Source organism: Petromyzon marinus, chromosome 26, assembly GCF_048934315.1.
Source record: "Petromyzon marinus isolate PM22_M1 ecotype Great Lakes invasive population chromosome 26, UKy_Petmar_22M1.pri1.0, whole genome shotgun sequence".
Classification (NCBI taxonomy): Eukaryota; Metazoa; Chordata; class Hyperoartia; order Petromyzontiformes; family Petromyzontidae; genus Petromyzon; species Petromyzon marinus.
Window position 1 is genome coordinate 4549614 of NC_133692.1, and position 14881 is coordinate 4564494.

The window sequence follows — 14881 nt, forward strand, 5'->3', positions numbered from 1 at the left end:
CAACTTCGTGTTAAACGATAACACCAACAACAACGTACATCACTTCGTCATTCCATTTGCCGGATCAAGGCTTACCCCCACGCCGTGTCGTGGGGTTAAGCCTTGATCCGATGGGGGGGGGGGGGGGGGGGGTGGTGCTACAGGACCGGTTCCGGTATCGTTCGCCGCTGATGTTGGCCGTGGCTCGGACTCAAACTTGGGTCAGGCTCTTCAAATGCCTCCGCCGACGTCTCTGGACTCAATGGGCTCTGGGAGTTGATGCCACCGTGCAAGCGGTGGTTCTCCTGCAATGCCTCCTAGTCCCAGGCCGTGTCGAATGGGCATGGGATGGTAGCATCTCTCCCTCCTGGCAGATTCATCGCTGGCTTCTCCCACTGCCCACTTTTCCCACCGGTATCGATGCTCGGATAGCACGACATTTATGTAATGTATATGTAATACGTATGTATGTGTATGTGATATGTGCTAAAGTGTCTGCGTGCGTGAGAGTATTCGATGGACGCCGCTCACCGTTGGCGTAGGGGTTGATGGGCTTCTTGTTGGTCATAACGCGCGCCGTGGCGTTGTTTACCTGCGGACACACGCACGCATGCACACACGCACACAAACACACGCACGCAAACACACGCACGCAAACACACGGGCACACATGCACCCACATGCACGCAGATGAGCCGGCGACAACAATTGCCCGAGCCTTGCGGTCCTCTGTGTATGAAGATGTTACGGGTCACTTAATAAATGTTGACTCGTGGGAAGAAACCGGAGCAGCCGGATAAAACCCACGCGTGCGAGGGGGAGACGCTCTATCCCGCACAAAACGGAACGGGTGGAGTCTACATTTTTTTGCGATTCCACCGTCTCCTGCTCCAGAGCCACGGTACGGCACCGCATGGAGGCCCACGGGGCAAGGGAGTCTCGCAACATTTGTGCGACCATCCATCAGCCATCGCTGCCTCCGCGTCGCCGGATCACAGGCAGCCACGTACAGCGGCATAGCCGCCACCACCGCCACCGCCACCACCGCCACCACTGCCACCACCCGCTCTGCTCATTCAAATCGCGCGGGCGTCCCGTGCGGGAACCACGCCACCGTCCCCTGCACACGTCAAGGGCAGGGAGCTAGCACGCGCGCGTGCGCGTAACGCGTGTGCGGAACACTGTTGGTGGAGTGGGGGGCACAGGTGGTGCATCTGGCAATCAACTCAGTCAGTCAACCCACAACACCCTGGGTCTGTGTCGTTACCTTCTCCTGCCAGAAGGGAGCCTTCCACGATAATACGTGACAGCCACAATGTGCACCTAGCCTGGCACATCAGTGAACTCACAATGTCCTGGATCTGTCCCGTGACCTCCTCCTGCCAGAAGTGAGCCCTCCACGCGTATACGTGACGGCTTACACATTGAAACCCTGACGCTGTCACAGAGATGGCCTAAGCTCTTGTGCGTGACGCCAAGGGAACTTTAACGTCCACTGTGTAGTGAATCAGAAGGCTGCGTAGTGTTGTTATTATTGTGACACCCGCAGTCACAACTAGGGCGGCCGCTGGATTCGAACCGTTGAGCCTCTGCAACAGAACCAGCGAAAGCGCGCTACCTCTGGGTTGCGTAACCGCCGGATAAAAAAAAAATAATCGACATTCGTCAACAACAGTGGTGGCCTTAAAATGAATAAATAAAATCTGCGACTTTTTGCCCAATGGCCCTTCTTCATAGCCCGATAATACACTCGTGCCAAACAACAAAACATTGTAATGTATTTCCAAAAGCACTTATAAGCGAACAAAATACGTTTGAAATAGAAATAAGAAACAACAACAACAGCTACAACTAAAACGTGGAGTTTTTTGCGTGGAGTGGAGTGGTGGCAGCACCTCGATTTTCCTTCCCTCCACGATGCTGCCATGTAGCTTCTCTCTCGCCCGCTCCGCGTCCCCGCTGTTCTCAAATGTCACGAAGCCGAAGCCCTGGATTGCACGCGCACACACACACACACACGGACAAAGATGCTCCGTATAGCCTTCAACAAACTCTTGGAGCGAGTGCTGTTCGCGAGCACCTATTGAGACCCGGACGGAACACGAATGGGGTGGGTTTACAACTCCACTCCCGGCCGCCTTTGTCTCCCCAGTGCCCATGTTTTATGTACCCCGCGCTAAGTACTGATACGTAAACCAGAGTTGAGCTAGGGGAGGTCCAGGACCGCTTCAGATAGTCGCCGTTGGTGTTGGTGGGCCGCGTGCGGCAATCGAACTCGAGGTGGCCCCGGGGTTCGCTCGGCGCAGCGCGCTAACCGCTGCGCCGCCGCTCCCCAAGCGCGCACCAAGACAAAAGCTCCACGCGGACACGACCTCGCCTGGCACGGCGCGCACGCGTCCGTGACTCTGAACGCGCGAGGCGTCGCTCGTGCCCACGGGCTCTGACGCGCAACACGTTCCCACCATCTGATCAGCGCGATGATGAATGACTCGCGCGCGGTCAAGGCAGCGGCGGCAGAGAAAGAAATATCGACGGGGACGGGTAGAGAGGGGGGTAGGGGGCAGGTTGGTGTAAGAAGTCAACGCCGCGGCATTGTCTCGCGGTGGCGTGAGGCCGGAGGGACTCGGTGGGGGGGGGGGGGCTGTTGTTGGGTAATTGTGCCGTGGACTGCATAATTCCGTAATCCACAGGTTTCGGCTGCCGCGATTAATATTTAATATCATCAACAGCAGCCATGGTCAATCTACTTCTGGATGAAGGTCCCAACGAGCAGCCGCCATCTCTTGCGGTCGTGCGATGCAATAATCTATCGAAGCACCCGCACACACGAGCTCACGTCCTCAATCGCTCCATCTCCTCGATGCTGACCGATCACCGATCCATGGGTGACCAATAGCACACCGGGAGGCATAGTGGAGTGGCACACGTCCCCCAGTCGTTCCACAGTGCGGCTGCGCGCCACTGGACAGGAACTGTTTCTGCGCCGTTCCTGAATTGGCACGGCCCGGTACCCAGTTCTCCCCAGTGCTCGTGCAAACGACGCACGCGGTTGCTCCGTGCTATAGGCGAGCGGCGCCTTGTTGTGCTGTTGACAGTTGAACTCCTCACGGGGTCTTTCCCCAGCCCCAACCAATCACACGGAGTCCTGGGCAGTTCTCACGGTGTGCGCACCGCGGTGCAGCGTGGCCCTGTGATTTATTTGCACGCGAAAGATTCCCACCACTGCCTACACTCGCACCGGCACTCACCTCCACTCCCCTTCTCTCTCTCTCTCTCTCCTTCCCCCTATCTCTCTCTCGGTCTTTCTGTGCAAATTTATCATTGATTGGCAAAACTCCTGCTACCTCCGGCAACCCCTTTACTTCAATTATCACTCAAAAGAACAGAACTATTTAGGAGAGCGAGGGGGAAAATGATGAGAGATTAGAGACAAGAGATTTTATTTTAATGGAGAAAGTTTTTCTTTTTTTCCTGGGGATGTCTAGCGTATCCCTCCCTCCACAGCTCACCCTTTCATCCCGCTACTCTCCGAGTTACGAGCGTTACGGAGGCCCCGAAATTCACGATTGGGAAAGAAAACACGACGTCGTCCGGGAATGAGACGTGCTGAGATGTCCGTCTCTCCAAGTCTTATTGCGATGGGCCGGGGGGGGGGGGGATATTTCCCAGGACAGCTCCCGCAAACAGAGGAAGGTCCTGGGGAATCCAGGACAGGTGGCAAGCGGGGGCTGTGTGCACTGGGGGGTGCGGCAAGATCCCAGGATCTATTCTTTGCATTCAACGAGAGTGGGAATCTAAAGCGTTTGGAGAGGCCCAGCAGTGGGGCGGTGAGTGCGGGATTCATTGCGGACTGGTGCGCGTGGTGCGTTTCGTGCGCGTGGTAGTGCGCGCGCGTGTATGTGTGCGTGTGTGTGTGTGCGTGTGGGGTGCGTCATGCATGTGCGTGTGGGGTGCGTGCGTGGGCATGCAGTATTTGTAAATGAATTCTCACAGCAACAGAAAACGCCATGAAACAGGTGGGGGCGGGGGGGTGGCGTTGGGGGGGGGGCACGGTGAGACGAGCGGGACCGCCGGGGGGAAGGAGCGACTGAGATGTGGTGGGGGGGGGGGGGATGAAGCAGGAGGAGGCGGTGGTAATGAACAGAAGGCCCCCTCCCACTACCTCCCACCCCACCAATTTTATGATTGTATATTTTTTTGTTGGTCCGCACAATTGCCTTGGTCCCCCATGCAGCAGCAGTGGAACGACTCATCAGAAAGAGAGGTTCCCACAGGAAAATGATTGATTTGCAGGAAAATTAACAGCGTTCCCATGCCACCTATCCCTCCCTCCCTCCGCCTCCTATACCGCCACCACCACCGCCACCATCATCATCACAATCACCACCATCATCATCATCACCAGCATCACCATTCCGACTAGTACCACGCCCATCACGACTGCCACTACTAATAGCACTATTATTGCCTCCACTATCATCATCACCACCACTACCATCATAACCACCATCAACACCATCGCCACGACCACTGCCATGACCACAATCATCACCAATACCGCCATTACGGCCAACAACACTACCTTCAACCTCGTCATCATAAGCAACATTACCACTAACACCACCACCACCATCAGCACGATCATCACCATCATCATGACCACCACAATTATCACCACCACCACGATGCTCACCACCATCATCATCACCACCACTACCACAACTATCACCACCACCATCATCACAATCACTACTAACAGCATCACCACTGCTTATGCTTCCTCTATCACCACCACCACCACCACCAAACCACCACTACCATCACCGCTATAATCACCACAATTATCATCATGAACACCATCAACAATGCCACCATCAGCACCAAAATCACGACCACTATCATCACCACCATCAACCACCACTACCATCATCGCCACGTTCACCATCAGACCCATCGCCACCACCCCAACCACCAACACCAACATCACCATCAACATCTCTGCCACCACCACCACCACCACAACAACCACAACCACATGTGGTCGTGAACGCCACTCTGAGACTCGGCGCACCCACGGGGGGTGATGGGGAGGGAGCTCCGCAGGTGCCGCGCTAATTTAGTAAAAACCCCATGCAGCATTTATGAGATGTCACTTCATTTATGAGATGTCGTTTCCACTTTGTTCTCCGCCGCTTGCGGAACACCTGGCCGCGTGATTGGTTTCCATCATCATCATCATCGCCGTCGTCGTCGTCACAATCATCATCGTCATCATCATCATCAGTCACGTTCGCTCCTGCGTCTTTCACTCGCGGCGCTCGTGACGGTCGTGACACACATGCGCACACTCACGCGCGCAAAATACAAAGATGCCCGTATAGCCTTAGCAGTCTGTTGGGGCAAGTGCTGTTAGCGAGCACCTATGAAGGCCGGAACGGCACGCGCGGTGGTTGGGTGACCAACGTCACGCTCGACCGCCTTTGTCTCCCCCAGTGATGACGTCCACACGCCGCACCGGGTGCTCATTTTATAGGCTGAGTCAGACCCGGGGCTGTTTCCAGCGGTCGGGTCGCTCCTGATTGTTCGCCGTGTGGCGCGTGGCTCACCCACCTTGGAACCCCTCTCGTTGAAGATGATTTCCACGTCCAAGATTTTCCCAAATTGCTGCACGTCCACAACAACAAAAAACAAAAAATCGCCAGACGATGAGATCACAAACAACAACTACACAAACAACAACAACAACACATTTTACACGAACCCGGCTTTGGCGAACCCTTAGCTGGAGCTCGGAATTCCGGAGCGTGCTCCTGCAGGAGAAGGAGGAGGAGGGGGGGGGGGGGGTGTCACTCATTCCTCACAATAATTTTCGACGGGAATATTTTTCCGGCCCCCTATTTCTCGCAACTATTTTGGCCAAAACAACAACAACAACACCACCACCACCACCACCACAGCTCAAAAAACCAATTCCAGCGCCCGAAACAACGGCACAGCGACGGCAACGCGGCGTAACGGCCGAGCGAGCGAGCGAGCGCTCCCAGTTAGGAGCTAGCGCCCCCCCCCACCCCCCCCCCATCCCATTAAAAGAGTCCAGGATATAATAACGCGCCACTCGCAACCATCCCAGCCACCTCCGTCCGCACCCTCCGTGGCGACGGCGCAATAAGCGCGGAGTGGGGGAACGCAATGCAATATCACGCTCCCGGTTGCGTGACCTTTAATCATCTGCCCCAGACCCCGACCGCGGCGGCCTTAATAACGAGATGACCCCCCCCCCCACCCCCGCTGGTGAACATCTGCACCACCCCCCTCTACCCACCCCACCTCCCCACCGGTGGCCTCTGTGATGGCCACCGCGGTCCCCTACTCCCCTACCCACCCTCCTCCACCCGTGTAGCCCTAACAGACTGTTGGGGTAAGCGCCGTTAGCGAGCACCATTGAAGGCAGGCATCGCACACGAGGTGGTGGTGTGGCCAGAACCACGCCCGATCGCCTTTGTCTCCCCAGTGGCGATGTTTACGCGTGGCACCAGTTAGACATTTTTGGCTGAATCTACCTAGGGTAGGCCCGGGACTGGGTTCAGATGTTCGTCACTGGTGTTGGCCGCGAGCGGGAATTAAACTCAGATCCCCGGGGTTGTAGTGCAGCGTGCTAACCGCACCACTACCGCTCCCCAAATTGACACACACACACGCACTGACACTCACTCACTCACACATTCACCAACACGCACACTCACTCGGACACTCTCACGCACACTAACTCACTCACAAATACACTCACTCACACACAAGACAAAGATCCCCCGTATAGCCTGAACAGACTTAGGGAAAGTGTTGTAAGAGGGAACCTATGAAGGCCGGCACAGCACACGAAGGGGTTGGGGACCAGCTCCACGCCCGGCTGCCTTTGTCTCCCTAGTGGCGATGTTTACACATCGCACCAGGTACTCATTTGAGGTTGAGTCGACCTAAGGGAGGCCCAGGACCGCTTCAGATAATCCTCACTAGTGTTGGCTACTCACACAAACACACACACACGCACAAACACACACACACGCACTCACACTAACTCACACACTCTCACATACACTCACAGCCTAACTCACACACACTCACACACACGCACTCACACTAACTCACACACTCTCACATACACTCACAGATTAACTCACACACTCACACACACGCACTCACACACTCTCACATACACTCACAGACTAACTCACACACACTCACACACACTCACACACTAGCTCACACACACTCACATACACTCACACATACACACTCTCACATAAACTCACAGACTAACTCACACACTCACACACACGCACTCACACACTCTCACATACACTCACAGACTAACTCACACACACTCACACACTCACATACACTCACACATACACACTCTCACATACACTCACAGACTAACTCACACACACTCACACACTAACTCACACACACTCACACACTAACTCACACACACTCACACACTAACTCACACACTAACTCACACACTCTCACATACACTCACACATACACACTCTCACATACACTCACAGACTAACTCACACACACACACATACACACACTCACACACACGGGGTCCTCATCGCCATCCTCGTTCTTCAAAACGTTGCGAAAACTCATCCATCGCGGCTCACGCTGCTGCTTTGTCCATTTCGCCAATTTGATGGGAGGGGGGGCTTTTGTCTTCGTCCAATTGTGCTCCCGGTAGCTGGTCGCGAGCTCCGGGGTCGATTCGGAACTCCCAGTTCATTTAAAAAGCGGCGCTTGACAACGCGCGCTGGAAGAAGGCCCCACGAAGGGAGATATCCATCTCCCGCTAGGGTCCGTTTCACGTGACCGTGACTCGTTCCCTCCTCCGGCTGCCGCTCCATCGCCAGTCTCGACCATCGGCCACCATCGGCAGGTAACTTCCACGTTTCTCGCCGCTGGCGAGCGCTCCCCGCTCCTCGTGCCGTCTGGCGGTTGCAGGACTTCGAAGCGCGCACCTCCGCGTTTGATTTTCTGTGCGCACTTTCACGTCTATCAATCGTCTCTCGCTGAGTTGCGGAAGTTGGACACCCTCGTTTTAACGATCGGCTCGCGTATTTTCCTGCACCGATTTTCTACAGAATGTGCATTTTCGGCTTGCTTGCATCCCAGGTCTCACTTGCACCCCCAAAGGCCTCCCTTCCACCCAAGGTCTCCTTTGTGAAATGGATGTTAATCATGACAGCCTCGTGCTAGCGTACGAATTAACGTGCACATTGAATCTCCCCCGTTGATCGACAGGGCATGAGGGTAGAGCAAAGGCTTGTATCTTTCATGGGTGGAACCGAATTCGCTTCTTGCAGACGCTCCCGGCACGCGGAGCGAAACCTCGGACTTCGTGCCGAACGGCAACGCTCGTCACAACCCACACGATATGTCGGTGAGACGTACAGAAACAGCCTCCAAACGCCTGTGCAATCCGTATCGCCACGGTGGCCTTGCCGGGCAGTGGTGGCAAGCGGCGAGGGTTGGTGTTGGATCACTGCACGGATATTTCGAAGTTCCCTTCCCGTGGGCGTCGAGGAGGAGCCATGCCCCTGGCTCGCCGGGTGAAAACGGTACAGCAAGTGGACTAATTGCCATCTGTGTCCATCTGCACGGTGGGAGATTGAGTTTTTCGCCCTCGCGCGGGGCGCGGGTTTTCTCGAGCTGTTCCGGTTCGCTCCCACAAAGTGAATAATAAACACACATAATCGTTCCTTGGCCTGATAGCATCGTCAAATGAATAAATAAACGCAAACGATGTGTCAGGGGCCTCTTGGTAAAGAGCGCTACAACTCAGCGCGGCGCTCTCCTGAGAATCAAGTAAATGATGATGACGATGACTTAGAGAGAGAGGGGGGAAGAGGCGACCCCTGGCACATCCTCCCTCGCTAGCTCGCTCGCGTAACCCCTTGCAGTAGACTGGCGACAATAGTATCCATCTCTTCGTTTCGTTAGGCATTGTTCTAAATGGAATGCGTTCTGATTGCCTTTGCATAGCGCTGGGAAAACTCTTCTATTGGGCGGCCACGCGCTCCCCGCTGCCCCAGGTCGGTCCGGAGCCGCCCTGATCACGTTTGCCGTTCCGCACTCTCCACGAAAGCGGCGAACGATGAAGCGACAGGGCTGGGGAGGGGGTGGCTGTGGCTGCGGCGAGATCGCGTTCTCCAGACGACTTGTTGGCTGTTCGCCTCTCTCTCTCTCTGTGGGTGTCCGCGCCTTTGCGTTGTCGTCCAAATAGTGAAAGAACAAAAAAGTGAACTCCGCAAAATGAATCAGTTTCCGCGTCCGCAAAGGTTTGCGCGTGTACCTGGGGTGGCGGTGGGGGGGGGGGGTCTGGAGAGGGGGGGGGCTCCCCTCGAGCGCGGGCACCAGAAAGGGCAGGTAACCAAAATCAGGAGTGGATTGCACTGCGACATTGGACGTGAGAATTGAACAGCTGTGTTAAAGGACCATGCATTGCAATGCGGGGCCAGGACAGACTTGTGAATACAAGTCGCCCAGCCCCCCCCTCCACCCCCCTTGTCAATTCTGCATGATGAATGCTGCCGGCACAAAGCTGTGTCAGTCATGGGGGGGGGGCGGGGGGTGATGTTTGACCAAACTTCACCACGCTGGTCAGTGCGGATTGGTGAAGGGAGTGGCGTGGCGGCCTAGAACGGGTTCCGATATCATACCTGATAACAGCGCAGGGTCGCGTATCGAACTCAGGTGGCTCGTGTCTACAGCGCTGTGCACTAATCCACGTGGCCACCGCTCCCTGAACTCTCGAGACGCAAGCACAGCGACTGCAAGCGGGACGCACACTGACTCCACCGCGAGCCGCACTGCTCAGCGAGACCCAACCACCGCCCTATCCACGCCCATAGACCAACACCAAGGCCCAGCCATGAACTCGACCCTTTGACCCCAACCATAACCGTGACCCCCATCCCTGCCGCGAAGCTCTGCTTGTTCTCCTGCTCACGTGCCGTGATCGCTCTTCGCTCTGTCCGTTCCCTCCCTGTCCTCCGGCTCTCACTTACGGTGGCGAGATGTTAACAACCTCGGCTGGCATGCAAGGAGGAGGCGGGTTCGATCCCGACCTTGACGTCCGCTCTATAATTGGCGTTTTCGTGTCTCTCTCCCCGTGGTCACTGCGTGGATTTTTCTCCGGGGACCTCCGTTTTTTTCCCCCTCCACATTTAGAATGGACGTCACGCGTTCAGAGTTTATTTTCGATGTCGTGAATGTCCACGTGATAATAAGCCACTTCGTTGAGCTATCATTTGTGATAGCTCAACGAAATGAAACGTAGCTATGTAGCTCAGTGTGCCCTTACCTGATGAAATAACAAAAAAAAACATTCAGTTTAGATTCTTTCCGCTACCCCTGCCACGCCATCGACACCGACCGGCGCTCGCTGAAACCTTTCGCGACAGAACGACAGAAATAAAATATTCACCGAGTCGGGGATACTGACCCCAAACATCTGCCGGAGGTCGGGGTCTCGGAAGCGGAAAGGGATGTTGGAGATGTGCAGGCGCTTGGGCTGAGGCTTCATCTCTCCTCCCTCCCCTAGGGCGGCTGGGTGGTGTAGGGGGGAGCATTCAGTCTCTTCCGTCTGTTTGAATGGGAGTGGGGGGTGGGGGGGGTAGGGGAGAGAGGGAGGAGGGAGAGATGGTGGGGAGTAGGGGAGAAGAGGAGGAGGGAGCAGCAGAGAGAGGAGAGGGAAGGGGAGAGAGAAGGAGGGGAGGTGGTGGGAGAGGAGAGACGAGGAGTGGTAGGGAGGAGCAGGGAGAGGATGGGATCAGGCGAGAGGAGAGGAAGAAGGGAGGCCGAGAGGAAAGTAGCTTGGAAGGGAAGGGATGAGAAAGGGCGAGGGAAGAGGATAGAGAAAGTGAGGAAGTGGGGGAGAGGAGGGGGAGAGGAGGAGGAGAGAAGGGGGAGAGGAGGGGGAGAGGAAGGGAGAGGGGGTGGGGCAAGAGCAGAAGGGGCATCGATGAAGGTTACAGAAGCCAGAGCGAGGCTTGGGTTTGGGGTTAAAGTGGAGGGGGACGACGGTTTTGGGGGGGGGGGGTGTTGGACGAAGAAACCGAAGGAAATGTCAACTTAAAAATAAGTATGACTGACTAGAGACGATTGAATGGGACTGAGAGGCGATGACATATGGGCACTCTCCCTCTCTCACTCACACTCACTCAACACAAAGATCCCCCGTATAGCCTGAACAGACTGTTGGGGCAAGTGTTGTTAGCGAGCGCCTACGAAAGCCGGACAAGGTACACGAGAGGGTGGGTGGCCAGCATCACGCCCGGCTACTACGGCTGATTCTACACCACCACCGTAATCATCATCAAGACCACCGAAACCACTCCACTATTGTCATGCCCGACATCACCACTTGCGAGAATTGTACCCACCTCGCCGGGTGTCGAATCGAACCCACCGCTACAAACACACACACAGACAAAGACCCACCAGATAGCTTTTGACAGCACCTATGGAGGCCGGCACGGCACGCAAGAAGGTTAGTGGCCAACACCACGCCCGGTCGCCTTTGTCTCCCTCGTGGCGATGTTTACACACCGCACCAGGTGCTCATTTGAGGCCCTGGACCGGTTCAGATAATCGCCACTGGCGTTAGCCGCGAACGGGAATCGAACTCGGGTTGTCGGGTTCGTAGGGCAGTAGCAGCGCTAACCGCTGCGCTACCGCTGCGCCATCACTCACTGAGAGAACACGCATCTTCATGAACGCGTGCATTTGCCAATTCACTGCTGGATGAGGAGGAGGGGTGGAGGGGCGCTATGGTGGACGGCAGCGGGATGCATTGATGACACTTATGTCTCACAGCAACACGCGGCCGGGTTCGACTCCGGACTCGGGAAACTTTGCGTGGTGTGGAGTTTGTACATTCTCTCTCCCAACCTCCCCCCTTCTGCGTAGGTTTTCATCCACATTTGTTCGATTTCCTCGCACAGCGAAAACGTTGCAATGTGTCTGGTATCGGTGAAAACATCCCAACGTAAAAAAAAAACCTACATATCAACAATCGTGCTCGACCGCCGATTCGCCGGGTTGCCTACGTACGGTGCGAAAGAAGTTGAACAAGCATACAGCTGGGGTCACAAACACAGTAGCAACACTGCACCACCGCCCCCACCCACCACCCCACTAATGTGACAAGAATTTGTCAGAATCCTGCTGAAAACAATCGTCGAGTGAATCTCTCCCGAGTGAACAAGCGGAAACAAACTCGTAAAATGTGACCACGTGGCAGACTGATATCGAGTTTAAAATAAACACGTGAATAAATGCATGATGATGAATCTGCACGTGGGGCGGGTGCTGTTCGCGAGCAGGTGGCGTGGGCCAGGCCTTCTTTATCTCCCTAGCGAGGATGTTTACACGCAGCGTCGCCTTCTCGTTTAAGTCCGAGCCGCAATAGTTTGGAGTCAAAGCCATTCGTTATGTGCGTGCACCCCTAAACATGCACCTTTGATCGGTATAATATAGAATAGAAAACCAAAATATATTCGGTGAACATGATCATGGTGATGATGGTGATGACGATGGTGATTATTATGGTGATGATGATGTTGGTGATAATATTGGTGATGATGATGATGTTGGTGATGATGATGGTGATGATAATGTTGGTGATGATTATGGTGGTGATGATGATGTTGGTGATAATGTTGGTGATGATGATGTTGGTGATGATGATGATGGTGATGATGATGATGGTGATGATGATGTTAGTGATGATGGTGATGATGATGAACACATGGAAAGCAAGTGCGTGGATGTACAAGTTTTACCCTTGAATCGAGTGAAGTTATCAAAGTTATCGGATGAGGTTGTATACGATATGAGTTTTATCGCGTTGTTTTATAGACTGACTGCCCACAGTGTAAAGGGAAGCCACTTACCAATAACATTGACCAATACCGGTTACTTGCCAACACTAATACTATCTGCTAAACTGGCAGTATTTCTTTCGCACACATGACTGCTGATGAGCGCCCAGGAGGGTGAATACCCTGTCTGGAAGTTTAATCGCTCGAACAAATTCTTGCCCAGGGAGATGGGTTGGGGTTGGCCCCTGTCGCACCCCGGCCGCCTCCTCGCCACAGTGGAACAATCTGACGGCGGTGAGAAGAGAGCGAGGTAGGGAAGCGAATAGGCAAAGGGTGGTGGGGGGGAGGCGATATTGGTTTGTGGAGGCCGGGGCGCAGGAGAGGCGTGCAACGGGGAGAGAGTTATAACAGATATTAAACACACACACACACAAATAATAATAATAAACCCACATGTACAAAGAAAGACAAATATGTCTCGGGTAGCCTTTAACGGGCTGCGGGTGCGAGAGCTGTTTCAGCGAGCACCGATGAATGAAGGCCGGGCCGCGGTGCTACGATCAGCTCGGAGTGGGTGGCCAGCACCACGCCCGACCGCCTTTGTCTCCCGAGTTGCGACGTTTACTCCACACCGCACCAGGTACTCATTAGCGTCTGAGTCGGCCTAGGAAGATGCCCAGGACCGGTTCAATTAATCGTCACCGGTATTGGCCGTGAGCGAAAATCGACCTCGGGTCGCCGGATTCATCGCGCAAGGTCGCGAGCCGCTGCACCACCGCCACAGCAACTACACCAAAATCCACGCACGATCACGAAACAGGAACACGCAGCGTGCACACGCGCCGTTACGCAACACGTACAACGCGGCGGGGATAATTAGGGTGCCCGAGAGAGAGAGAGAAAGACACAGAGAGAGCCGAGGAGCTTTGGCAAATACACGGGGGGGGGGGGGGGTGTGCGATGACACGGAGTGACGTTTAACGGCGAGCAACGCGAGACCCGCGCCGCGAGTCTCTCCACAGCCGAGCCGCCAGCAGCACACAGAAAGCCGCGATGTCACCGCACACACACTCACACACACACTCACACACCCACGCACACACTCGCACACACACACTCGCACACACAACAACAACAACCGCCATTCGCCACTAAGTGGCGGTGACGTCACCACGACGCTTGTGCCAGGCCATGTGCACCTTGAGGCAACGTGGAGTGTCGAACGCCCGCCGGCAGGAGGTCACGGGGCAGACCGAGGTGCCACGGGTCGACTGACTGAGATGACTGGCTGATGCACCACCTGTGCCCCCTACTGTGCCAACCTGCTGTGCTTTAGCCACCCGGCGCTCCGCTCGTTGTTGTGAGCGTCGCTCCTCCGCCCTCCGTTGTTGTTGGAGGGCGACTACCTCCAACTGCCCAGTAGCGTCCTTCACGAGCCTCCTCCACAGAGGCCGATCTTGACACCGCTGGTACCAGTCATCGGCAAGTCCACTCAGGTCCACGTCCTCCTGTACCACATCACTCCATCTCTTCTCTAGCCCGTGCCGCGTCCGTTTAGCCCCCTCGATCCGGCCGAACAAAAGCTGTTTCGGCATGCGGTGGTTGGGCATGCGGGCTACATGACCCAGCCAACGCAGCCTTGCCTGAAAGAGGAGTTCACCGATGGGACCGTGCCCAGATCTTTCAAGGATTTGTGAGCTCCTCACACAATCCAGCCTGGTTAAACCCAGGATGGATCGTAGGCAGGCCAGCCTAAATGTTTCTAACCGGCGAAGATGTTCCATTAGGGGGGTCCACGTTTCGCAAGTGTAGAGAAGGGAGGGAATGACCGTGGCCGAGAAGACCTGAAGCTTAGTGCGGAGTGACAGACCAGGTAGCTTCCACACACCCCAAGGTGTACAGGGAATGGCTCTGACTCCCGGCTACGTAGTTTTACCCGTGCCCGCTCACCATCATGAAGGTCCTTAATGATCGTGAGCAGAGGGTCAGGTACTCCAAAAGCACGAAGAACAACC

General features: G+C 55.3%; 1 protein-coding gene across 8 annotated transcripts in view; it reads right to left on the reverse strand.

Moving 5' to 3' along the window:
• The window catches only part of LOC116946199 (RNA binding protein fox-1 homolog 1-like), a 191884-nt gene that overhangs the window by 50580 nt on the left and 126423 nt on the right, over positions 1-14881 (reverse strand). For all 8 annotated transcript variants that reach the window (XM_032961166.2, XM_032961168.2, XM_076069888.1 and 5 more), the window contains exons 3-6: positions 10487-10627; positions 5590-5643; positions 1875-1967; positions 511-571 (exon numbers count right to left, since the gene is read on the reverse strand). In XM_032961166.2, coding sequence (XP_032817057.2) covers positions 511-571; positions 1875-1967; positions 5590-5643; positions 10487-10627 — 349 coding nt within the window. The remainder of the gene's footprint in view (positions 1-510; positions 572-1874; positions 1968-5589; positions 5644-10486; positions 10628-14881) is intronic.